This window comes from Palaemon carinicauda, chromosome 40 (assembly GCF_036898095.1).
Source record: "Palaemon carinicauda isolate YSFRI2023 chromosome 40, ASM3689809v2, whole genome shotgun sequence".
NCBI lineage: Eukaryota > Metazoa > Arthropoda > Malacostraca > Decapoda > Palaemonidae > Palaemon > Palaemon carinicauda.
In genome coordinates this window covers 50162707-50190241 of record NC_090764.1, presented here as the reverse complement: position 1 = coordinate 50190241, position 27535 = coordinate 50162707, and the positions used below count along the sequence as shown (strand labels likewise).

Below are 27535 nucleotides of genomic sequence, written 5' to 3'. Positions count from 1 at the left end.
TCTTTGAGATAGAATGATGCGAACACTGACTTGCTTCTCCAATAGGTTGCATCCATAACACTCTGCAGAGAATGGCTCTGTTTGAAGGCCACTGAAGTAGCCACAGCTCCCACTTCATGTGTCCTTACCTTCAGCAAAGCAAGGTCTTCTTCCTTCAGATGAGAATGTGTTTCTCTAATCAGAAGCCTGAATAGTAAGAAACTGAGTTCTTAGAACTTGGAAAAGAAGGTTTCTTGATAGCACACTATAAGGCTTCTGATTGTCCTTGTAAAGGTTAAGACCTTTTTAGATAGTACCTAAGAGCTCTAACTGGGCAAAGTACTCTCTCCAGTTCATTCCCCACCAAGTTGGACAGGCTTGGGATCTCGAACGACTTAGGCCAAGGACGTGAAGGAAGCTCGTTTAGCAAAAACCGAGCTGCAAGGAACATGTAGCCGTTTCAGATGTGAAAACAATGATCCTGCTGAAGGCGTGGATCTCACTTACTCTTTTAGCTGTTGTCAAGCACACGAGGAAAAGAGTTTTTAATGTGAGGTCCTAAAAAGAGGCTGATTGGAGAGGTTCAAATCTTGATGACATAAGGAACCTTAGGACCACGTCTAGATTCCAGCCTGGAGTGGACAACCGACGTTCCTTTGAAGTCTCAAAAGACCTAGGGAGATCCTGTAGATCTTTGTTGGTGGAAAGATCCAAGCCTCTGTGGCGGAAAACCGCTGCCAACATACTTCTGTAACCCTTGATCGTAGGAGCTGAAAGGGATCTTACTTTCCTTAGATATAACAGGAAGTCAGCAATCTGGGTTACAGTGGTACTGGTTGAGGAAACTGCATTGGTCTTGTACCAGCTACGGAAGACTTCCCCTAGAGACTGATAGATTCTGAGAGTGGATGTTCTCCTTGCTTTGGCAATCGCTCTGGCTGCCTCCTTCGAAAAGCCCCTAGCTCTTCAGAGTCTTTCGAAAGTCTGAAGGCAGTCAGACGAAGAGCGTGGAGGTTCGGGTGTACCTTCTTTACGTGAGGTAGACGTAGAAGGTTCACTCCTAGAGGAAGAGTCCTGGGAATGTCGACCAGCCATTGCAGTACCTCTAAGAACCATTCTCTCGCGGGCCAGAGGGGAGCCAACCAACGTCAGCCGTGTCCCTTTGCGAGAGGAGAACTTCTGAAGTACCCTGTTGACAATCTTGAACGGCGGGAATGCATACAGGTCGAGATGGAACCAATCCAGCAGAAAAGCATCCACGTGAACTGCTGCTGGGTCTGGAATCGGAGAACAATACAATAGGAGTCTCTAGGTTATCGAGGTAGCGAACAGATCTATGGTTGGCTGACCCCACAGGGCCCAAAGTCTGCTGCAAACATTCTTGTGAAGGGTCCACTCTGTGGGGATGACCTGACCCTTCCGGCTGAGGTGATCTGCCATGACATTCATACCGCCCTGAATGAACCTCGTTACCAGCGTGAGCTTTCGATCTTAAGACCAGATGAGGAGGTCCCTTGCGATCTAGAACAACTTCACGAAAGAGTCCCTCCCTGCTTGAAGGTGTAAGCCAGGGCTGTGGTGTTGTCAGAGTCCACCTCCACCACTTTGTTAAGCTGGAGGGACTTGAAGTTTATCAAGGCCAGAAGAACCGCCAACAACTCCTGCAATTGATGTGAAGTGTCCTTTGCTCCTGATTCCATGTTCTCGATCATTCCTGTCCGTCCAAAGTCGCACCCCAGCCCGTGTCTGATGTGTCCGAGAGGAGACGGCGGTCGGGTTTCTGAACAGCCAAAGGTAGACTTCCTTGAGAAGAAAGCTGTTCTTACACCACGCGAGAGAAGACCTCCTCTCTTCGGAAACAGGAACTGAGACCGTCTCTAGCGTCATGTCCTTTATCCAGTGAGCAGCTAGATGATACTGAAGGGGGGGAGGTGGATTCTCCCTAACACGATGAACAGGGCCAGCGATGAAAGTGTCCCTGTTAGACTCATCCACTACCTGACTGAGCATCGGTTCCTTCTCAGCATGCTCTGGATGCATTCTAGGGCTTGGAAGATCCTTGGGGCCGACGGAAAAGCCCGAAAAGCTCGACTCTGAAGATCCATACCCAGGGAGACAATGGTCTGGGATGGGATGAGCTGAGACTCCTCAAAATTGACCAGGAGGCCCAGTTCCTTGGTCAGATCCATAGTCCATCTGAGAATCTCCAGACAGCGACGACTTGTGGGAGCTCTTAAAAGCCAGTCGTCTGACGGAGCCGGACACAAGATCATGGTACTGCTGCACAGTCTGTGAACTGTCAACCATGGGGAAGCGAGGAAGTACAGTGACAACCCGAAGCTGTCTAGACTGTCTGGGTCGTACAGACAACTCCTTATCGGGTTGCTGAGGTTGCCGCACTGTGTCACAACAAGTCACTTCTGCTGGTTGTTGAACGTCTTCCCAGTGACACACTGACTCCGTAAACAAAAAATCCTTTAACAAGGACTAAGCTTGGACTGCATGTCTTGCAACACAGCTCAAGGTCTATGGGAGCAGGTGTGGTAACAGACGGGGTTAGTGACTGAAGTGGAACCATTACCTTCCCTGGAAGCATGTTATGCTTAAATAAAAGTCCATAGGAGGCTACGCAGCTAAAGGCTCCTCTCCAAATGACAGAGTCCTCAAGGGAATATCAGAAGGAGGGAGAAAAGCACTTTCTCATCTACAGGGACCATATCCGAGAAAAGTTAAGTTCTCTCAGTGAGGGTTTCAATGGTGCAAAAGCAGCAGACTAGAAGGCAACATTATGAAACTGCTTGACAGTCTAGTGAGTTGGCAACAACCAAAGATGTATGACTGAGAAGCATGCGGTAAGGTATGCAGAGCATGCTGTATGCAGAGCATGCTGTATGTAGAGCATGTTGTATGCAGAGCATGCTGTATGCAGAGCATGTTGTATGCAGAGCATGCTGAATGCAGAGCATGCTGTATGCAGAGCATGTTGTATGCAGAGCATGCTGAATGTAGAGCATGTTGTATGCAGAGCATGCTGAATGCAGAGCATGCTGTATGCAGAGCATGTTGTATGCAGAGCATGCTGTATGCAGAGCATGCTGTATGCAGAGCATGCTGTATGTAGAGCATGCTGTAAGGTAAGCAGAGCGTGTTGCATGGCGTTTAACATTTCTCAGAAATTCCATGACCAGTGCTAGAGTGCTTCATGCATGCTTGCATGGGGTTTTAATATCAACATAATATTTACCTTGCATTCATAACTCATGATTCATTTTTGTTTTGAAGATATTTTTGCCATACAGTATTTTGCGATATTGTTAAAAATATATTGCAAGGAATACATATATATTTTTATATAAGTAAGACAAATAACCTCCATTATCATAATGTTTGTGTAGGCATACATGTATATGATTACAAATGCAAGTTATGAAAGTAATGAGGTGTTATTATTGTCATTTGTTATTTCTCAAGTTGAGGAGAAAGTGGCAGATGCATGCGTTGAGGTGGCTGACTCATAGCATGAGGTTGCTGCCTCAAGAGTTGCGCTTGCTGTAAGGGTTGCGGATGCGCAGTAGCAGGTTCCTGAGGAACGAGTTAAGGTTCCTGAGGTGTGAGCTGCGAGAGTTGAGATAGCGGCTGCGCAGAACGCAGTTCTTGTCTCGCGAGTTGAGGTTCCTGAGGAGCTAGCCTAAGCTGCAGCGAGTGCTGAGGTGGCTGCCTCATTGATGGAAGAGGTTGTCGTACCTCAAGAGATTGTTGCCTCGCTGGTGGAACCGCAAGCGGAAGTGGAGGAAGTAAGGCATAAGACTCCTGCTCCCATTGCTGAGGTTGCCTTAAGGAAGGTTAAGGTTGCTGCACAACGCTGGTAACTGGCAACTCAGAACGCGGTAAGGTAGCCTGAGGAACCTCAACTTCGTACGCCTGGCAGACTGGACTGCGGTGAGGCGGAGCTCTCGCAGGAGGAGGCGGAGGTTGCTGCACACCGCTGGTAACTGGCAACTCAGAACGCGGTAAGGTAGCCTGAGGAACCTCAACTTCGTACGCCTGGCAGACTGGACTGCGGAGAGGCGGAGCGTTCGCAGGAGGAGGTGTAACCTTCTCAGCCTGAAACTCACGCATTAAGACCCCAAGCTGCGACTGCATGGACTGCAGCAAAGTCGTCTTGGGATCAACAGACGATAAGGTCTGTTGTGGCATCGCCTTACCTCTCTTAGGAGGTGTGCAGTCACCTGAGACTGAGGAGAGTCAGAGCTAACCCAATGACTGCATCCGGGTTGTTGAACTCTAACTTCGTACGTCTGGCATAGGTCTGGACTTTACGTTTAAGAGGTCTTGAGACCTGAGACCAGCGTTTTCTCCCCGAAATTTCTTCTGCAGACGAGCAAAATAAGGGCTCAATCGTCTGCGGGTGGGAGTGACGGTCTCTTAAGACACGCCCGCAACCACCGAGGATACTTCTGTGCGCCGATCAAGGCCTGCCGAACCCTTTTGCCCTTCGACATTGCTTCTCCCCTGGGCTTGGGAGCTTGCAAGAGGTCCCGGACTGGGAGGACGACTGGCACGCACAGAAGTACCCTCACGCACAACACTGACACACTTTGCGCTAATCACTTATCACTTTTGAATTTCTGTTTGCACTTATTTCACTGAACTCGAAACTTCAAGTGGTTTGTACCTGAAACACGCAATTCTATCCTTTCTCAAAAGTTAGTAATTGCGAAAACAGAATTACAATGTAACAGAAAAATCTAATGAAAGATAAATAATTCAGTGGCTGGAAAGAGACTAAACACTAGATCAAATAAACTACGTTTAAAATCTCTCACCGCATAAAGCTTGAGAACAAGAAAAACTCTAGAAACGTTTACCTTCTTCCCCTAAAGAGACTAGGGAGAAGAGCAAAAACGATAACAACGTTACTCGCTTGAACGAAACGTTTATCCTCCTCTTTCTCCCTCCGTCTCTATCTCTCTCTCTCTCTCTCTCTCTCTTGACTTAGAACCTGAGAGAAGAGCCCAATCATATATATCGTTAACACATATTATTGTTAAAGGAAAATATTTCCCAAAATGAAAAGTTCCTTTGTAGAATTAAAACCATTAAGTTAAGAAAGAATGAACAAAACGCTAGACACGGTTACTCTTACTGCAACGTGACACCGTGAAAATTCTCTCTCTATCGTAACGATAGAGCGCAAGTTGAACGTTCTGAAACGTCAACAACTGCAGAGACAAAACAAAACGTTAGTTCAACTTTGAAAACAGTACGAGACTATCAAAGAAATTCTTTCAAAAACATTAAAATAGCATAATATGTTAACAGGTAAAACCGAAATGACGGGCTCAATGTTAATTAACTTCGGTACAAGAAAAGACCACCTACCATTAGGAAAGGTCGAATATATAAAAATTAATTTTAATAATTTTATAATAAAAGGAAGTTAATCGAAGAGGCCTATAAAAGGCGGAGAGATATAAAATAAATCTATAACTTTTGTTAAGCAAAATTAAGAAAGAGAGTCTATACTCTCTTAGACACCAACACTTCCGTCTAAGGGAAGGGTCGGTCATTTAAAGGTGAAAGAGAGTTCATACTCTCTTCGTCACCATAATTAAATTAATTCCAAAAGCTAACTAAGCTAATATAGAAGTTTCTAGTATAGCGAATAGCTGCAAATTTTAGAGAAATACTTCACCAAACCGTGAACAATACTCCAAAATCATAAGCGTATCCAAGAACGTCTTGCCGGAAGCACGACAGAGGAAAAAGTGAGGTGGCGTCAACAACAAGTACTGTAGTACCTGGCCACAGGTGGCGCTTGTGAGTACACCCCCTTCTAGTATAGTGATAGCTGGCGTATCCCTCCCGTAGAATTCTGTCGGGCAACGGAGTTGACAGCTACATGATTATCGGGTAAGTTTAATATTGAAAAATAAATATTCATAATCAAAACCTGTTATTCTTACCTGCATTATGGTGTGATTTAAGTGAAAACTCCAGGGCTACATTTTGTGAGTACTTTCAGACTTCATCCTTTTTCCAAACCTCATAATGCAGAGAATAACTGATAACATGGTAAATGGTTAGGTATCCTGCATGAGCATATTTGCTGAGCTGCAACAATAGCACTTAAGGAGAATGTATCCAAAGTCCTATGAGTACAATCCTTCAAGTAGTGGTCTGTGAAGGTGTTCTGTCTCCTCCAGAACCCTGCACTAAGAACTTCGGCTATTAAGTGGTTCTTGCGGAATGCTGGGGTTGCAGCAAGTCCACAGACATCATGTGGATGAGGGAGGGTCCCTGGGGACGCTTCCCGAGGATATATATGCTCTCATAATGGTCTCACAAAACCAAAAAGAAATAGCTTTCTTAGATATTTTCTTTTGGAAGCAGCCTGTGCTCACAAATTAGTTAGCAATTTTAGGCCTAATGAGGGCTGTTTTCTTCAGGTATTTTTTGATTGCTCTTACAGGACAAAGTAACAGATTGTCCAGATCATCAGTTACCTCTTTTGAAAGTTGAGATCGTGAAAAATTCAAATCTATAGTCCGTCAGATATAGTTTGGTTTTGTCTTAGTCACAAACTCGGGAACAAAAGAAAAGGATAGTTCTTTGGAATGCGACATAAGATAGGATAGACCATATAATTTTCTTGCTCTCTTGGCTGAGGCTAAGGCAAGGAGGAAAACAGTCTTTAGGATATGATCCCTGTCCAGAGCTTTACGCAAGGGTTCATGAGGGCCATTTTCATGGACCTAAGAATCTTCATCATATTCCTAAAGGGAGACTTAAGTTCCCAGGGAGGGCAAGTATGTTCAAAACTTTTAATGACAGTAGATAGTTCCCATGAATAAAAAGAGATCAAGTCCCTTCAGTTTAAAAACTTGGCTCAAGGCCGAGCGGTAACCTTTAATAGCAATGACTGAACACTAAGTCAGCAATCAGGGAAAAAGTGACTTTGAGTGGAGTAACAACACCAACCACAGAAGGTTGCCCGCTTGGCTCGGCTGCGGATGATTTTCGGGGGTATCCAGTTTTTTTTTTTTTTTTTTTTTTTTTTTTTTGAGATGCTGGATAACCTCCATCTATGAAGAGACAGGCAGTGAACCGCCTCATGGAACTTTCTTTCAGGTAGCGCAGAAAATTTGGCAATTCTGGAAGTTTGCTCGTACTTTCCATGAGAAGATCAAGCAGGTCTGAATACCACTCTGCCTGCGGCCACTTTGGGGCTACTAGTGTTACTCTGGCTTCTTAGGACGCTCAAATAATGTTTAGTACATGGCGGATCAGAAAAAGCAAAGGAAGGTTGTAAAAGCCTAGTTCCTTGCATGGACCCTGAAAGGCATCTTCCATCGCTGACTCCGGAACTGGAGAGCAATACACTGGAAGCCTGGCATTCAGGTGAGTGGCGAACATGTCTAGTAAAGAGAACTGTGCAAGGTCACCAGACTCTTTGCCACTAGAGGAAGCAAAGACCATTCGGAACCAACTGTCATCCCTCGTCAATTCAGATGGTCCGCAATCACGTCCCTCTTCTCGGGAATGAATCTCGCCGAGAGGGATACAGCACTGTTATGTGCCCAACAATTTATTTCCACTAACAGCTGGCATAGAAGGAGGGAGACTGAGCCTTCTTATTTGGAGATGGTCACTACTGTGGAGTTGTTGCTAATCAGCACCATAGGGTGAAATTTAAGAGTCTCTGAAAAGTGGAGTAGCGCTTGGTATGCAGCTTTCATTTCCAGGTAATTGATATGAAAGGCCTTGTCTTCCTGAGACCATACACCCAAAATCTGATCCCTTCACGGGTGAGCGCCCCATCCTTGGCATGAAGCATCCGAGGATAGAAGGAATACCGGAAGTGGATCCAGTAAGGAAGTTCCTGCTAATAGTTTCTCCTGTCTCAACCACTGGAGATCTGTCACTACCTCTCCTGGAGCACTGACAACAGAGTTATGGGGGTGACGGATGTTTTTGAGTACTGGCTCTTCAGAGCCCACTGCACCGAGTAAAGACACACCCTCTCAAAGGGGACCAGTTTCTCAAAGGAGGTGAGGCACCCCTAAAGCTTCTCCCAAGAGCGAGCTTGGAGCAGTTCCCTTTCCAGGAAGGATTCTGCCACTTTCTTGAATCTTAATGTCAGCAAATTGAAATGCTCTGGCTTGGGCCAAGTCGATTTGCATGCCTAGGTATCTGATGTTTTGTTGAGGGACATGGCTGGACTTCTTCAGGTTCAGCTGGATCCCCAACTTCTTGCTGAAATCGAGGAGGAAGTCTCAGTGCTTTGCAAGCAAAGCCAAGACTGTCAGAAGAAGCCAGTCATCCAGATACTGTACCTCAGAAACCTGATGCTCATGGTATGAGCTCAGGCTGAGACAAGGGCAAAGAGCTTGGTAAATACCTAAGGTGCTGTGAAACTGCCGAAGCATAGCACCTTGAAGAGGAAGATCCTGTCTCTGAAGGGGAACCTCATGGACTTCCTTGATTCTGGAAGGATGGGGACTTGAAAGTATACATCTTTCAGGTCTATGGTCAGCAGGGAGTCGTTCTTCCTGATGGCCATTTTGAACCTTGTCTATAAGATAAAAAGATTCAAATAGAACTAGTCAGTGATGGGTCTCCAGCCCCCATCAGCTTCTTTACTGAGATGAAACTGCTGAGGAAGCCTGAAGAGTTGTCTAAGACTTCCTCTACGGCTCCTTTGGCCAAAATCTTGGACGTTTCCTCTTGTAGGAGGAGGTCTTATGCAGATCCTCTCAAATAAAATAATCAGATCATTAGAGTCTGAGTCAGAAGGGGTTGGCATTCTATAAATGGGACTCGATACTCTTAAAGCAGACCTTTCAATAGTCCAGGGAACAGCCTTGAAGAACTGCCAACTGCACCAATGGCTTTGTAGGCAGCCACGACTCCTTTGACCGGAGGAGTGTCCTCTACGCCGAAAGATGGGGTGAGGGTCTTGCCTTCTCAGCTGCTGGAAGTCTGTAAGAGGGAGTAAGCATTTCTGCTGATCAGCCTGTCTAAAAGGCAAGTTCTTCTGATGCTGTTGAGGGGCAGGCATCTTTGGGGCAGCAGCTCTCCTCAAGAAAGAATAGTGGTTCATCTTCATGGCCTTCTCAATAATAGCAGCAATGTTACAGTTCTTAAAATAATTTATTTTAATTGTTCATTACCTCTCTTGTAGTTCATTTATTTCATTAAATACTTTCCTCACAGGACTATTTTTCCCTGTTGGAGCCCCTGGGCTATAGCATCCTGCTACAGTATAACCATGAAAAATACTACTGAAATCAAAAGTTTCTTCTAGTTATATAAGGAAATGAGTCTGGAATTATCATTATGGGTGCATAAATTATAAGCAATTTTCAGCATTAGCTGGTGTCTCTGTTATCTAAGTCCCTTGAATGGTAGTGTGATTGTACAGTAGTATTAATGGATTAATTTTTCCTTATCTGCTTGTCGATAGTATCGCTTCATCTTTTAGGGAAAAAATTTTTACTTGGATCATATTTTCAAGTTAACCTAATTAGTTGTTTTATAAATTCTATTTCACCAAAGAATTTCTGTTAATACATAGAATGCATGTGTCCCAATAATTAATGTGTCCCATTCATTTACAAAGCTTCAACATCCACAGTGTATTAAAATTGCCATGACCCCCGGCAAATTACTAGAGGACTTTAACTTTATTCAAGCAACATTTTCTCTATTTTCCTATGTTATTATTTATACAGCTATTCACTTTAATTATATACTTGAAGCCTATTCTGTGACAGCTTACTTTGTAAGTTAATGGTCTTTTATACATGTACCACAGATTTTAACAGTATTGAATAAAAAATGCATAATTATTTAAACTAAATAATGATTCTGCAAGATGAGACTATCCAAGCTTTTAGCTATAAATATACCAACACAATTACACATGCAAAAACCTAAAATCTTGGGAGACAGTTTTGTCATAAAGAATCAGACCAAAAAAAAATTCACAATATATAGAATTGATATTTTAGTAAACTAATGTATAAATTGTATTTTCCTACAAAAACTATTTTAAATGCAACTTTACCTCGTTAAGTTCCTGTTCTTCCTCTGCACTTTCATTGGTTTGTTTACGATGTTCCAGAAGCATGTGAACTTCAGATATCAACAAAGTTTCTGCCTTTTCGAATTCTGTAATTGATATTGAATAAACATTCTAGAGCACAACTATTTCATTAAAAATATAAAGTAAAATATAGATACCAAAGTGAAGCTTACAATGATTAAAAAAAAGTACAAAACAAACTAATAATAATCTAAGAAATTACAAGTTGAGAAATTTTTTCACAATTCATGTTTCATAGATGCAATTTATTGCTATCTAAAAGCCAATTCAATCCAGCTCAAAGTTCAGACCAAAATGCAGATTAAAAAATACTCTTGACATTGAAGGCTAAAAAAAATAAGAAAGCCCACTGGCTACTTCCACTCCCACTTCCCCATGTTCTGTTTTCTGAGGAAAAAGAAAAAAAATATCATCGATCCTATCCCTCATTTATAGACCACATTCATGGTCTTGAAATGTTACAAAAGACATTCATTTCCAAAATAGGTTAACTGCCTCACTTGTGTAGTATGTAATAAAATATGGAAGGTCAGCAGGGCTAGATGAGATATATGACTGTCAGAAAAAGGTAAATGGATTTTTATTTTTATTTTCTTTCTGTTAACCAGAAACCCATCACTTATATAATACATAATTAGAAATATGTTATTTTGATAATAAAATAAATTTTTGAATATACTTACCCGGTGATTATAATAGCTGCAACTCTGTTGCTCGACAGAAAACTCTACGGAAAAAATTCGCCAGCGATCGCTACACAGGTAGGGGGTGTACTTCAACAGCGCCATCTGTCGTCCAGATACCCAGTACTCATTGTAAACAAAGAACTCAATTTTCTCCTCGGTCCACTGCGTCTCTATTGGGGAGGAAGGGAGGGTCCTTTAATTTATAATCACCGGGTAAGTATATTCAAAAATTTATTTTATTATCAAAATAACATTTTTCAATATTTAACTTAGCCGGTGATTATAATAGCTGATTCACACCCAGGGGGGTGGGTAGAGACCAGCAATATATGTTTACATCATTATGAGCTAAGAATTTTTTATTTCATTTTAGAAGTTATCAAAATAACAAAAACAAAATAAATAGGTACCTGGTAAGGAAGTCGACTTGAACAATTACTCTGCCTTTTTAAGTACGTCTTCCTTACGGAGCCTCGCGATCCTCTTAGGATGCTGAGCGACCCCTAGGATCTGAAGTATGAAGGGTTGCAACCCATACAACAGGACCTCATCAAAACCTCTAATCTAGGCGCTTCTCAAGAAAAGAATTTGACCACCCGCCAAATCAACCAGGATGCGAAAGGCTTCTTAGCCTTCCGGACAACCCAAAAACAACAATAAAAACATTTCAAGAGAAAGATTAAAAAGGTTATGGAATTAGGGAATTGTAGTGGTTGAGCCCTCACCCACTACTGCACTCGCTGCTACGAATGGTCCCAGAGTGTAGCAGTCCTCGTAAAGAGACTGGACATCCTTAAGATAAAAAGACGCGAACACTGACTTGCTTCTCCAATAGGTTGCGTCCATTATACTTCGCAGAGATCTATTTTGTTTAAAGGCCACTGAAGTTGCGACAGCTCTAACTTCATGTGTCCTTACCTTCAGCAAAGCTTGGTCTTCCTCACTCAGATGTGAATGAGCTTCTCGTATTAACAGTCTGATAAAATAGGATAAAGCATTCTTTGACATAGGCAAAGATGGTTTCTTAACTGAACACCATAAAGCTTCTGACTGTCCTCGTAAAGGTTTAGTTCGTCTTAAATAGAACTTAAGAGCTCTCACAGGGCATAAGACTCTTTCTAGTTCATTTCCAACCATATTCGATAGGCTTGGAATATCGAACGATTTCGGCCAAGGACGAGAAGGTAGCTCGTTTTTGGCTAGAAAACCAAGTTGTAGAGAACATGTAGCCGTTTCAGATGAAAATCCGATGTTCCTGCTGAAGGCGTGAATCTCACTGACTCTTTTAGTTGTGGCTAAGCAAACCAGGAAAAGAGTCTTTAAGGTGAGATCTTTCAGGGAGGCTGATTGTAGCGGCTCGAACCTTTCTGACATGAAGAATCTTAGTACCACGTCTAAATTCCAACCAGGTGTAGCCAAACGACGCTCCTTCGTGGTCTCAAAAGACTTAAGGAGGTCCTGTAGATCTTTATTGTTGGAAAGATCTAGTGGGAGCTGAAAGAGATCGTTCTTTCCTCAGGTATAAAAGGAAGTCAGCTATTTGAGTTACAGAGGTACTGGTCGAGGATACAGATACTGACTTGCACCAGTTTCGGAAGACTTCCCACTTCGATTGGTAGACTCTAAGGGTGGATGTCCTCCTTGCTCTAGCAATCGCCCTGGCTGCCTCCTTCGAAAAGCCTCTAGCTCTCGAGAGTCTTTCGATAGTCTGAAGGCAGTCAGATGAAGAGCGTGGAGGCCTTGGTGTACCTTCTTTACGTGTGGCTGACGTAGAAGGTCCACCCTTAGAGGAAGAGTTCTGGGAACGTCCACTAGCCATCGAAGTACCTCGGTGAACCATTCTCTCGCGGGCCAGAGGGGAACAACTAACGTCAACCTTGTCCCTTCGTGAGAGGCGAACTTCTGCAGTACCTTGTTGACAATCTTGAACGGAGGGAATGCATATAGGTCTAGATGTGACCAATCTAGGAGAAAGGCATCTATATGAACTGCTGCTGGGTCCGGGATTGGTGAGCAATATATTGGGAGCCTCTTGGTCATCGAGGTTGCGAAGAGATCTATGGTTGGCTGGCCCCATGTGGCCCAAAGTCTCTTGCACACATCCTTGTGTATGGTCCATTCTGTTGGAATGATTTGTCCCTTCCGACTGAGGCAATCTGCCATGTCATTCAAGTTGCCTTGGATGAACCTCGTTACTAGCGAAATGTTTTGACCTTTTGACCAGGTGAGGAGGTCCCTTGCGATCTCGTACAACGTCATAGAGTGGGTCCCTCCTTGCTTGGAGATGTACGCCAAAGCCGTGGTGTTGTCCGAGTTCACCTCCACCACTTTGCCTTGAAGGAGAGACTTGAAGCTTTTCAAGGCCAGATGAACTGCCAGTAGCTCCTTGCAGTTGATATGCATTGTCCTTTGACTCGAGTTCCAAATTCCCGAGCATTCCCGACCGTCTAATGTCGCGCCCCAGCCTGTGTTCGATGCGTCCGAGAAGAGAACGTGGTTGGGAGTCTGAACAGCCAGGGGCAGACCCTCTCTGAGGCTGATACTGTCCTTCCACCATGTCAGGCAAGACTTCATCTTCTCGGAAATGGGGATCGAGACCGCTTCTAGCGTCTTGTCCTTCTTCCAGTAAAAAGCTAGGTGATATTGAAGAGGACGGAGGTGTAGTCTTCCTAACGATACGAACTGTTCCAGGGATGATAGAATCCCTATCAGACTCATCCACTGCCTGACTGAACATCGTTCCTTCTTCAGCATGTACTGGATGCATAACTGGGCTTGGCTTGTTCTGGGGGCCGACGGAAAAGCCCGAAAAGCTAGACTGTGAATCTCCATCCCTAAATACACAATAGTTTGGGATGGGACCACTTGAGACTTTTCCAAATTGACAAGGAGACCCAATTCCTTGGTCAGATCTAGAGTCCACTTTAGATCCTTCAGACAGCGACGACTGGAAGAAGCTCTTAGAAGCCAGTCGTCCAAATAGAGGGAGGCTCGGATGTCCGCTAAATGAAGGAATTTGGCTACATTCCTCATCAGCCTCGTAAACACAAGAGGAGCTGTGCTTAGGCCAAAGCACAGGGCTTGAAACTGGTAGACAACCTTTTCGTAAACAAATCTCAGAAAAGGTTGGGAGTCTGGGTGGATGGGGACGTGGAAGTATGCGTCCCTTAGGTCTAAAGAGACCATCCAGTCTTCCCTTCTGACCGCTGCTAGAACGGACTTTGTGGTCTCCATGGAGAACGTCTGCTTTGTGACAAAGACATTCAGCGCACTGACGTCTAGCACCGGCCTCCACCCTCCTGTCTTCTTTGCCACTAAGAAGAGACGGTTGTAGAAGCCCGGGGTTTGATGGTCCAGGACTTTGACTACCGCTCCCTTTTCTAGTAAGAGAGACACTTCCTGTTTCAATGCTCGTCTCTTGTCTTCCTCTCTGTACCTGGGAGAGAGATCGATGGGAGACGTTGCTAGAGGGGGTTTTCGTACAAACGGGATCTTGTACCCCTCTCTGAGCAACTTCACAGATTGTGCATCTGCGCCTCTCTTCTCCCAGGTCTGCCAGAAGTTCTTGAGTCTGGCTTCCACTGCTGTCTGAAGAAGCTGGCAGTCAGACTCTGCCTTTAAAGGACTTGGTTCCTTTCTTCTTTCCACGTCTCCCTTCGGCACGAGCACCTCCTCTGCTGGAGGCTCTGCCACGAAAGGGCGGAATAAATCGGGACGCTGGAGTGTCCATCCTTGGTCTAGCTGACAAGGTAGGCAAAGGGGTGGCTTTGCGAGCAGAGGACGCAACCAGATCATGAGTATCCTTCTGTATCAAAGAAGCAGCAATCTCCTTAATCAGGTCCTCTGGAAAGAGGCACTTGGAAAGAGGAGCAAACAGAAGTTCGGATCTTTGGCAAGGTGTAACTCCAGCCGACAGGAAAGAGCAAAGGTTCTCACGCTTCTTGAGGACTCCGGACACGAAAGATGCAGCAAGCTCATTAGATCCGTCACGTACGGCCTTGTCCATGCAGGACATGATGAGCAAGGAAGTCTCCTTCTCTGTCGGAGAGATCTTCCTGCTTAGAGCTCCCAGACACCAGTCTAAAAAGTTGAAGACCTCGAAGGCTCTAAATATCCCTTTCAAAAGGTGGTCCAGGTCCGAAGATGACCAACATATCTTTGAGCGTCTCATGGCTAGCCGGCGGGGAGAGTCTACAAGACTTGAGAAGTCGCCCTGGGCAGAGGCAGGAACTCCCAAGCCGAGAACTTCTCCCGTGGCATACCAGACGCTCGATCTAGAAGAGAGTCTAGCAGGGGGAAACGTAAAGGCTGTCTTCCCTAGACTCTTTTTGGACTGCATCCATTCTCCTATCACTCGTAAAGCTCTCTTGGACGAGCGTGCGAGGACGAGTCTAGTAAAGGCAGGCGAGGATGACGGCATACCTAAAACAAACTCTGACGGAGGAGAGCGCGGAGCCACAGACACAAACTGGTCCGGAAACATCTCTTTGAACAGTGCTAAAACCTTCCTAAAGTCCAAAGAAGGTTGCGTAAACTTAGGCTCGTCAAGATCCGAATGTGGTTCATCTACGTGTGCAGCACCATCATCATCAGAAAGTCCATCATCCGAGTATTGAGGAGGAAGCGGCAATGGAGTAGGTAACGGCTGGTTAGCTGAGTCTGGTCGCACGGGTGCATGCGTGACTGAGCCGGACGCAACGTCATGGAACTGTTGCCCAGTCTGTGAGCTGGCAACAACCATAGCAGCGCGGGGACGCACAGCGTCTACTCCAGACTGTCTAACCTGATGTGGGTGAGCAGTGGCAACCACACTGGGTTGCGGAGGTTGACGCACCGCGTCAAAACAAAACAACTCTGACGGTTGTTGTACCTCACGAACGTCAACGGAAGGCTCCGTGCGTCGCTGAACGTCAACATGCGGCTGGCAGGGCACACTGGAACGCATGGGTGGCGGAACTCTCTCAACTGGAGTGCGCAAGAAGGTCGCCTCAGCGTCCACAGGACGCACAACCGAGAGTGTGGTTGGTTGTAGGCAAGAGGCTGTACTAGCTGGTGCAGCAGCAACCTTCTCCGCACGCAAGTCCTGCATCAGAGACGTTAATTGGGACTGCATGCTCTGCAGCAAAGACCACTTAGGGTCTGCAGGAGCAGGTGCGGCGACAGACGGTGTAACTGTCTGAGGCGGTACCGCTTTGCCTCTCTTAGGAGGTGAGCAGTCATCGGAAGACTGCAGCGAGTCCGAACTGACCCAGTGGCTACAGCTGGGCCGTTGGACTTGCGCGGAAGGGACCGACTTGCGTTTTAATGGTCGTGAGACCTTGGTCCATTGTTTCTTGCGAGAAACACCTTCCGAAGACGAGGAATAAATGGGCTCTCTCGTCTTTGTGCGGCAGGGGCGATCTTGGGAAGATGCGCCCGGTACCACGGAGGGAACGTCTGTTCGCTGATTAAAGCCTCTCGAACCCATTGGTCGTACGACATTGCTTCTCCCCTGGACTTGGGAGCTTGCAAGAGGTCCCGGACTAGGAGGACGACAGGCACGAACAGACGAACCCTCAAGCGCAACACTATCCACAACACTATCACTCACTTTAACACTTCCCACTGCACTTTTACACTTCAGCTCCTTGACATCCGCCATGAGCTGGTTACGGTCACTAGCCAGGGACTCAACTCTCTCACCCAGAGCTTGGATGGCACGCATCATATCAGCCATTGAAGGTTCCTGAGTGCCAGAAGGGGGATTAGGAGCAACCACTACAGGGGAAGGAATAGGTTGTGGGGCATGAGGAGAGGAAATTTCAATAGAACGAGAGGAACTTCTCCTAACTCTATCTCTCTCTAGCCTACGTGTATACTTTTGGAATTCGATAAAATCGAATTCCGAAAGCCCAACGCATTCCTCACATCGATCTTCCAATTGACAGGTTTTATCCCGACAATTGGAACAAACAGTGTGAGGGTCGATAGAGGCCTTCGGAAGACGCCTTGAACAGTCCCTAGCATTACACTTCCTAAATTTTGGGACTTGAGAAGGGTCAGCCATTTTGAATTGGTCAAAGGGGAATTCAAAAACTATCCAAAGTCATCAACAAATAATCCGTAATCAAAAAAAGAATGCAAGGATTTTTGAAGAGAAAGCCTGCACAGCGAAAGCTCAAAACTAGAATAGTGTACTTCACCAAATAGTTGTGAAAACAAATCCAGTTAGCAACAGCGAATTAGTAGGTCTTGCCGGTAGCACGACAGAGAGAAAATTGAGTTCTTTGTTTACAATGAGTACTGGGTATCTGGACGACAGATGGCGCTGTTGAAGTACACCCCCTACCTGTGTAGCGATCGCTGGCGAATTTTTTCCGTAGAGTTTTCTGTCGAGCAACAGAGTTGCAGCTATTATAATCACCGGCTAAGTTAAATATTGAAAAATAGGTAGGACAGCTTGAGATGCTTAACCTCCATAAATTTGACTGATGAGGTCTGTGGGATCCAAAGGAAGTCCCCATGTATAAGAATTAGCACAGAACCCAAGATTCTAATAGAAACTGGGTGGTACAGAAGGATGGATCTCTGTTCAGTAATAAAACATGATATTTGCAGAAGTGTAGATCACTGGAAATTCAGATGGCATGAGGGACTCAACTAGATATATGCCCTTCCTTTGAAATTACCAGTAGCAAATATAATATATGGATGGTATAACTGCAAAATAAATACTATATCGATTTTATTAGTTTGACGTCTTTTTGTTAAAAAAAAAAAAACATGGGTTTTGTCAATGATATGTATAAAAACAAAGGATGTGGAGGTAGCTGTAATTTCATGAATTAGAGCATTCATCCGCTGTGCTTCTCCATATATTGTTACATGCTCTTAATATTATCTTCCTAAGCCCATAAGTGATAATCCTTTTGGAAATATTTGGAGAGAGAAAAAATCTGGACGGAACTTTTCCAATCACGAGAAGCAAAAGAATTACTAAAAATGCACTAGTTTGGTTCTGGCTACATGCAGTTTGTGCTGTCACACAGTAGGATGCCAACTTCAATTTCATCAAGTTGAAGACCATGGTCTGCATTATTATTATTATTATTATTATTATTATTATTATTATTATTACCTAAGTTGGAAAAGCAGGATGCTATAAGCCCAAGAGCTCCAACATGAAAAAAAATAGTACAGTGAGGAAAGGAAACTAATAAACTACATGAAAAGTAATAAATATAAAATATCTTAAGATCAATAACTAAGTTGAAATTGATGTCTTATACAAAACTATGAAGAGAGACCTATGTCAGCCCATTTAACAGGAAAACATTCGCTGCAAGTTTGTATTTCTGAAAATCCACCAATTCAATTGCCCTTTTGGTGTCACGACTTTTCATCACCCGTCATTTAATCACACGACAATTAACCACTTGTCACTTAATTACTCATCTTTCATGATTCGACCTGTACAGTCACCCCTTGGAGGAAATGTAGAATATGGAGAGGGCTATTCACTAAGATCAGGTGATTGTGCAAAAAATAATGTTAGATTATTTTAAATTGCTGGAAATGATTACTTTTTATTTTTTCAAGTTAGATTGTTAAAATTATTCTTTATTTATTAAGCCTTAACTAAACCACAGTGAGTGTACTGAAGAATTATTTCGTATTACGATGATAAACTAAAAATACAGTTGTAGCACACTAACAGTGTGTGTGTTTTATTGTTTTTTTTTTTTTTTTTTTGGTATTTGCAAAATTTGGAAATTGGCTACTACCACGGGAAAGTTTTATTTAATAAACTGTAATACTTTTCTTGTCTATCTAATCTTTTTAGCTGGATTATTCAAGGTCATCTATTGGTGTGTATGATTCCTTAATTTTCCATGAGGGTTATCATCTGTAGACTGAAAAAAAAGTGTGCATGTAAAGTGAGTGCTTGTGTGAGAGAAATAAGTGTTCGAGATAGCCAGGTGTTCCGGTTAGCCTGAGGGCTTAATCTGATCCTTCTTGTCACAACCAAACTCATTCCTTATCCAACCCCATATCAAACGACCTACTTATGCAGACTTCTTTTCCCACTGAACAGGCCTATATTCAAGACGATCTTAGGGTCGAAACATTTTCTGCGGTCAAAGATTTTGAGTATTTGAACTTTTTTTTATAGATCATTTTGATTCTTTTTGTTTAATTATTTTTGTTTGTTTCATGGAATAACATTAAAGCCTTGCTAGATGTCCAGCTTTTATTTAGAATTCATATTAGAATTAGAACTGAAGAATAACAATATAAAACATAGAAGTAAAACAGTCATAAACAATATTTTATCGATAACGTAAAGATAAGCCAAGGTCAGCAAAAAGACAGCTGCATTTAATTCGGTTAATAAAGGGGACAGACAACAATTAAGAGATTAAAATGATTGATTCCTGCTTTAGAATGTTAATTTTATCATATTTTTGTATCATTGTACATAGTAAATTTTCCTTGTGTTTTTGTTTTTTGACTGCAAATCATTTTTAAAAAATTTATTTTCTTCTATTTTTAAGTACTTCAAATTGCCTGGTAACTGTAAAAAAATTATTTGATTGAAGAAAAGTCGTGATGGTGAAATTTAACGATGATGAAATGTATTGGTGATGAAATGTCAGGTGATGAATTGTCCGATGATTATATCATGCATGATTAAACATTGTATGATGAAATGTCATCTGATTAATTGAGGGGTGATGAAATGTCAACTAACCACCCTTTTAGGAATATCATTCCACAACCTGGTCACAGCTGGAATAAAACTTCCAGAACACTGTGTAGTATTGTGCCTTATGATGGAGAAGGCATGAATGTTAGAATTAGCAGCATACCTACTGTAGTAGTATGAATAGGATGGTACAGTCTGGGTAGATCTGAATGCATAGGATGGTCAGAGCTATGAAAAATAAAGAACTAATTGAATGATGGTGTCAGAGATTAATATCATGATCAGGAATAAGAAATGAAGCAATGATGTCACTGCATGAAATTTTGTGAGCTACTTTATTCTCTGGTGTTGATTTATTTAAAACCATAGATTTACTAGTGATTCCCATAACCAGAGATAGATTTATTTCTTTTTTGTGGTACATTATCAATCACTTTCTTTCAGCTTCTTATCCATCATAAGGGTTCTTATGAATCTCAACCGTTACATATTTGGTAGCTTGATTAATCATTTTGTCTGGTTCAGATTTTGAGGCTGGAAGTCAAGGCATTGTTTCTATTTCTTTAATATTTTGATTTGCTACATCAGCCACTGAATCTTCCTTTAGAAGAAACCTCTTAAAACTCACTCATACATTCTTCATTATTTTCTTTTTCTCATCTTGGAGGGGTTCCTATTCTGGTACCCATTTTTTTTCCTCTCAGATTTAGATTCTAGTGGTACATGATTAACCATCTCTACTTCACAAAGACCTTGGAGGTATCAGATTTGGCTAGTGTGTCAAACCTCCCCTGTATAAGAATCAGAGCTTCTAATTTACGGTATACAGTATATATGATTTTGAGTTCTAATGCTGTCAGCATTTTCAGCTACTCCATTGGTGCACATGTGTAAAGTTGAATACTTATGAGTAATGGCAGAAGTACTAGAAAGCAATGGTTCTGAAGGACTTGATGCACTGAAGGTGGATTGGTCATTATTCTGTAAATTAAGACCTGTGGAAGTACGAACCGTTTTGGAACTAGGAGTCAAATCACATGAATTGGGCAAAATGCTCAAGTAAGTCATTCACTGATTATTAATATTACCCAAAAGTTTTTTCCTGACTGCACCAAAGGTATTTAGATTTTTATTTGCTGTGTCAGTAACTGCTAGTTCCAGTCTATACTTGAGACAGTCATGAATTTTGAGTGAATTTCACAATGAAAATAAAAAATTTTAAATAATTTTTATTTTTCCTAACATACTCACCGAGAACTACTTTTCTTGGAGTCACTTGTGATCTCTCAATCTCGACCAAGGTTTTTCCCGCCGTTACCCCCCCTACTCCGTTCTATATAGGTTTACCCCCGCCGCCAGAGAATGCGCCCTGAGGGCAGGATTAGGGCAGGTCACTGCATCTCTGGGTCAGCATCCCCATTAAGTTCGTCGCTTAGCCCAACTTGGCAATGGAAGGATGGCACTCGGGGACGGAAGGGAGGGCCATTACCCGAAAAGTAGTTCTCGGTGAGTATGTTAGGAAAAATAAAAATTATTTAAAATTTTTGATTTGTTCCGACACAAATACTCACCGAGAACTACTTTTCTTGGAGACTTATACTTTAGGAGGCGGGAGTGCTATTCTGCCACTTGACTCGGCACATAGTGCCTAGAGGGCTATGGAATGCGGGGCCTATCAGAGAGCGGAGTGAGGGTAACTGCGGAACCTTACGCTATTATCTAAGACTCACCTCTTAAAATTTCTTCTGGTGATTTTCTCCTGATGAAGTCGCAAAGAATTTATTCACCGTTGGGGACATCTTCTGGCCTACCGCTACACAGTTTGGAGGGCGGCAATGACTGTCCCAATTTAGAACCCGTCCAAGGATTTTCTTGAATAATCCTTGAGGTAGTGGGCAGTAAAGGTCGACTGGTGCGACCAAGTGCCTGCTTGCAGGATCTGTCCCACCGCCATGTTTCTATCAAAGGCCAAGGAGGTGCTCAGACACCTGATGTCATGGGGGCGGGGAGTGCCTGGCACTGCCATTTTATCCTCTTCATAGGTTCTAGCGATGACTTGTCTCAGCCAGAAGGAAATGGTGTTCTTGGAGACTTGTTTCTTATTAACACCTGTGGAAACGAAGAGGTTCTTGGTACCTGGTCGGAGATGAGCCGTCCTTTCCAGGTACTTTCTGAGCGTCCGTACTGGGCATAACTTCAAGTCTTCTGTATTGCCTGTCTTGGGAATGGCCGGAATTGAGAAACCTTCAAACCTCGGGTCCCAGACTGCTGGGTTCTGAGTCTTCGCCACAAAGGAGGGTACGAACCTGAAGGACACTTCTTTCCACCCTTTGGAGTGCGCAACGTCGTAAGACAGACCATGGATCTCGCCCACTCTCTTAGCCGAAGCCAAGGCTAGCAAGAAGACGGTCTTCAGGGTGAGGTCTTTGTCCCCGATATCTTTCAGGGGTTCAAAGGGAGGATGACTTAGCATTTTCAGGACCTTGGCCAGGTCCCACCTGGGCACTCTCCTAGCTTGAGGAGGGCAGGACTGCTCGAAACTCCTAATCAGCATCGCTATGTGCCTCGAGGTCCCCAGGTCGATGCCTTTCAGGAGGAAGACTTGGCCTAAGGCGGCTCGTACTCCTTTAATGGCTGGGATTGACATTCCTACTTCATCCCTAAGGTACACTAGAAACTCAGCTATGTCTGGGACCGAAGCTTTAAGTGGTCTTATGTGTTTCTCCGAGCACCACTTCGTGAAGGAGGCCCACTTCGCCTGGTATACCACGGTAGAGGATTTTCTCAGGTATAGGGACATTCTCTTAGCTGTGGCGGAGGAGTACCCCTCCTTCTTCAAGAGTCGCTCGATAGTCTCCAGGCGTGAAGGCGAAGAGAGAGAGGGTTGTCGTGGAGCCTGAGGAAGTGAGGTTGACGCAGGAGGTCTGACCTGGCGGGCAGAGGCCAAGGTGGTTGGCTCGCTAGGTCTTTTAGATCCGCAAACCACTCTCTCTCCGGCCACCAGGGCGCTACCAAAGTCATCCTTAGGTTTTGGGAGGCCCTTACTCTGTTGAGTACCTGCCTTATCAGCGTGAAGGGGGGAAAAGCGTACACGTCCAAGTTGTCCCACTTGTGCTGGAAGGCGTCTTCTAGGGCTGCCTTTTGGTCTGGTACCGGGGAGCAATAGACCGGTAGTTGGGCGTTGAGCTTTGTTGCAAAGAGGTCCATCACCGGGGAGCCCCAGCGTTGAATGATGAGTCTGGCTACCTCTGGGTGTAGAGACCACTCTGTCCCCACTATCTGACCCATTCTGCTGAGGCCGTCGGCTAGCAAGTTTCTCTTCCCGGGGATGAACCTTGCTAGCAGCACCACCTGCTGCTCGTCCGCCCAATGTAGGATGCTTATGGTGAGGTCGCACAGTTCCTTCGATCTCATGCCCCCTTGCTTCTTTATGTAGGCTACTACCGTGGCGTTGTCGCACATTAACGCCACGGTGTTTCCCTTTAACCGACTTGCAAAGTGCAGACATGCCTTCTGGACTGCTCTTAGCTCTAGGACATTGATGTGGAGATGCTTTTCGCTCTCCGACCAGGTACCGCTTGCTGTCTCTTCCAGAAGGTGGGTCCCCCACCCTTGGTTGGAGGCGTCTGTGAACAGGAGGTACTCGGGGGGACAGGACCCGAGGGGCATCCCCTTGAGGGAGTTCGACTGGCAGTGCCACCATTCTAGGGAGGTTCTCGTGTCTGGAAGGATAGGAATTAACGCCTTCTGAGAGCCTGTCTGGGACCAGAGGCTCTTGAGGTTCCATTGCACGGGTCTGAGCCTCATCCTCCCTTGGGGAACCAGTTTCTCCAATGAGACCAGGTGACCTATCAGTCTCTGCCAGTCTTTCGCCCTCCTGGAATGTTCTGACAGGAACGGCTGAATGATGTGATTGAGGTTCCGTATCCTGTCTTCCGAGGGGAAAACCTTCCCCTGCACGGTGTCCAACGTCATCCCCAAGTATCCCATTCTGTTGGATGGTGTTAAGTTCGACTTTTCCAGATTGATTATGATTCCCAGATTCCTGCAGAACTGGAGGAGGTTTCTCCCTTGTTCCTCCAAGAGGGCCTTTGAGTTGGAAAGGAGCAACCAGTCGTCTAGGTATCTGATGAGACGGATACCCCGTTCGTGAGCCCACACTGAGACTGTCGCGAAGACCCTCGTGAACACTTGAGGGGCCGTCGACAGGCCGAAGCAAAGGGTCTTGAACTGCAGGATCTGGGAACCCCATTTTACCCGGAGGAACTTCCGACTCGACGGGTGGACAGGGATCTGGAAGTATGCGTCCTTGAGGTCTACCGTCATCATGTAATCTTTCTCCCTCAAGGACATCAGACGGATTTTGGGGTGTCCATCTTGAAGTCCGTCTTCTTGACGAACTTGTTGAGGGCCGACAGGTCTATCACGGGTCTCCACCCCCCCGTTGCTTTCTCTACCAGGAACAGGCGGCTGTAGAAGCCTGGGCCTGGGAGAAGGACCTCTTCCATGGCCCCCTTCTCTAACATGGAGGAAATCTCCCCTTGAAGGGTGGCCCTTTTCATCGGGTCCCTGGGGGCCAACCATTCTGTCTGGCTGGCTGGAATAAGAGGAGGTGGGTCCGCTATGAAGGGGAGCCTGTAGCCTTCTTTCAGGACGGACACCGTTCAAGGATCCGCTCCTTGTGTTTTCCATGCTTGCCAATGAGGTCTGAGGCATCCCCCAACCCGAGGCTTGGGCGGGAGTAGGGGGCCTCTCCCTCTACCTTCTCCTAGAGGGGCGGCCTGATCTGCCCCTCTTCGAGGCGGAGTAACCCGACCTGAAGGAGCTGGCAGAAGCTGGTGCTCCTCTGCGGGAGGGCTGAGGAGTTGTTGTCCAGGAGGAGGAAGGGGCGTCCCTCCTCGAAGAGCTGGGGGCGGCCTGAGGAGTCACGGCGCTATCCGAGGCTGACCTCCTGTATGGCGGCCTTCTAGATGACGCTTGTCTGGGGACGTTGGCCTCTCTCTCCTTGGACACTTTCTCCATTAGATTTTCCAGCTCTTTTAAAGGGAACAGAGACTCACCCCCCAAGGGTAGGCTACGCACAGCTCGGGCCTCCCTGTCTGGGATCCTCTTCGACATCTTAGATAGAACCGTGTCTCGTTTCCTTAGTACCCAGTTGGCCGTCAAGGTGAGCGCTTGGTACGCTAGAAACTTCAGAGTTTTCCCCCCGGAGGTGAAGAGGTCCGTCAGGAGACTCTGCTGCTCTGGATCTTCGGGGACGATGGAGGCTTGCACGCTTACTAACGTGGAGGCCCACCAGTCCAGCCATGAGGAGACGTTAACCAGGTCCCTCGACATCTCCTCCATCATGGCGGCTTCCGTAGGCGAGAAGGAAACCGGGGCTGACGCGGCCCTTTCGTCCGAGCCGCCTTGTCCCAGGATGTCCAAGGCCGGGTCCACTCTACAGGGGCCTGGGCGCCGCCGTTCAGGAATGTAAACCTTCCCTTGTGCCTTGAGGCCCTGGAGCAGTTTCGAGGCACTCTGGGACTTGGGGGCTTCCGCATTGCTGGCCACTAAGTTGTCTATGTACTCTTGTCCCAGTACTAGGTCTGGGGCAAGAGGAAGGGCCAGGGAGGACTTCGGAAGGGCGTCGTGATGTGTGATTCTCAGGAGGCTTGATCTCCAGGAATTCCCCTTAGGTGCCGAGGGTTCTGTAATCCCATGGTGCCTCCTGATGAGGCCCACCACCCTTCTGTATGCGGAGTCCTCCGACGGGGGAGCTTCTCCTCCGTCAGCCGAGGCCTCGGCCTGGAGCGGGGGCGCCGGGTTGCTTGTTCGGTAGACCGGTCGTCCCGCTCTTGGGTCCAGGGGGGCCGACCTGTGACCGTAGGGAGCTCCGTAAGAGGATGGATCTCGCTGCAAGGCGGGTACCACCGGCTCAGGGAGGGCCCTCGGTTGCCCCAAGGCTCTGGAAGCGGAAGTCACAGTCCCGGTGGGCTGACCCGACAACGGGAACCGATCCTTCTTACTCGATGACCGCACCAGCTGGGCTGGTTCGGTCAGGCTGCCTTCAAAGAAGCGCGTTTCCCCCCGCTGGGCGGGGTGAACCGGAGGCCTCGAGGACTTATGCTTCTGTGAGAGGTCTTTCCTGCGTGGCAGGTCGCGCGGTTCTAGGCTGTGCGTAGGGAGCGGCAGCCTAGACGCACGTTCACTGGAATGAGAGTCTGGAGAGTGGAGCCTCTTGGACTCTCCTGAAGGGACGTAGACCCAGGCGCCACCGGAAGAGGCATTTCTCCTATACTTACGGGAGTGGGAGCGGGGGCGCTTCTTGCTATGTCGCGACCTTGACCTAGAGTGGGAATGATCGCTTTCGGACAGCTCCCTCTTCCTGCGCCGTTTCTCCCTGACTTCTCCCCCGGAGGATGAGTCTATCTCTGACGAGTCCGAGGGCGCCACGTTCCTCGTGTAACGGCTGCCCGCGTGATCCGTGGGGGAAGTTCTTCGCCGCCGGACGTCCGAGATTGAATGCTGGAGGAAGTCCTCGGGAACAGCCGTGGAGATCGTCGGCACCGAGTCTACTCTATCCATGCCAGAGGGCCAGGGGTCCAGGGTCACGTCCATTCTTAGCGGTGACCTCCCTGGTGTCTTCGGCAACTTCCACCCGAAGGCCTCGCTACTCGAGCGGCGAACTCTAGTTTGGCTGTCCTCTGGCGGGGGAGAGCCCGACGCACCGGCCCACGAGGGCGGAGGAGACTCTGAAATCACAACACTGCCCCATACGGGGTCTTCCGAGGACGCGTGGTCCACTACCACGAGGCCTGATTCACCAGAAGCACTACCGGACCCTCTGTTAGCCCTAGAGGGGCCTGCCCTTGGTTCTTCCCTCGCACTGGGTTCCCCGGGAAGAACGCCTTGACTATCCACAACACTGGGGGCTTGTTGCCCTCTCCTCTGCGAAGGAGACGGAGAAGCCGAGGCTTCGTCGGACCGATCACTGGCCAACGGTAACGAAGAAACGCCACTAACTTTCCTGGGGGAACGCTTAGAAGATTTCTTCTTTTTGGTACCGTAGCGTACCCACTGGATATCATCCCAGCTTACGCACTCCGGACACGTGTCCGCGGAGGAGCAAACTTTCCCCCTACACGTGGAACAAAGGGAGTGAGGGTCTACTTCTGGTTTAGAGAGGAAATCCCCACACGACTTTCCGGCTCTAGGACCAGGGCAACGTCGCACATGCTCCATCGTTCGCACACGAAAGGCACAACACTAGCGAGTTATAAGTACACTGGGATATACACAGGGAGAACGCACTGTAACACTTGCGAATAACGCTCTACGCAAAAAACACAAGTCCCCACGCTGGAAACACGTGGAACACAAACGCGCCAAAGGATCGAGAGAGCGAGAAGAGTGAGCTGTGTACAGCTCACGACCAAGGAACTTAATGGGGATGCTGACCCAGAGATGCAGTGACCTGCCCTAATCCTGCCCTCAGGGCGCATTCTCTGGCGGCGAGGGTAAACCTATATAGAACGGAGTAGGGGGGGTAACGGCGGGAAAAACCTTGGTCGAGATTGAGAGATCACAAGTGACTCCAAGAAAAGTAGTTCTCGGTGAGTATTTGTGTCGGAACAAACATAATTTATCTTCTAAACAATCTATTTTAGAATTCATGACATTGTACAGGCCAAAGATGTAATTTTTTTAAAATGAAATATCTAAGTGACAAATCTTTATATAGTCTGACAAATAAGGTGAGGTAAATATTATCAAGATTGCTTTATTGTTTCAGTTCAGCTTTTTAACTTTAGAAATATTGGGAGAACACCTCTTCAATATGCACTCTTCTGAGAACTCATACAGATCTCCGCAATAAATTATTCCTTTAGCTTGATTAAAAATCTAGTGTAGAGATACCTTTTCAATAACATTGATGGGGAAGATGCAAAATTGGTAAGAAGCAGCTCTAACTAGCAAACCCTGACCATCTTGATGTTTGCAAATTCCCGTGAAGAATGGTGCCAACTTTTTTCCCAACACTTCCTTGTAGGAAGCATCATGCCAGGATGTTTTGGCTATGATTCTTTGAGTCAT

General features: G+C 45.9%; 1 protein-coding gene across 1 annotated transcript in view; it reads right to left on the bottom strand.

Annotated features, from left to right (window-relative positions):
* Positions 1-27535, bottom strand: part of Polr2D (RNA polymerase II subunit D) — a 53118-nt gene extending 25583 nt beyond the window's left edge. The window contains exons 1-2 of the mRNA XM_068363912.1: positions 27359-27535; positions 10049-10177 (exon numbers count right to left, since the gene is read on the bottom strand). Coding sequence (XP_068220013.1) covers positions 10049-10177; positions 27359-27535 — 306 coding nt within the window. The remainder of the gene's footprint in view (positions 1-10048; positions 10178-27358) is intronic.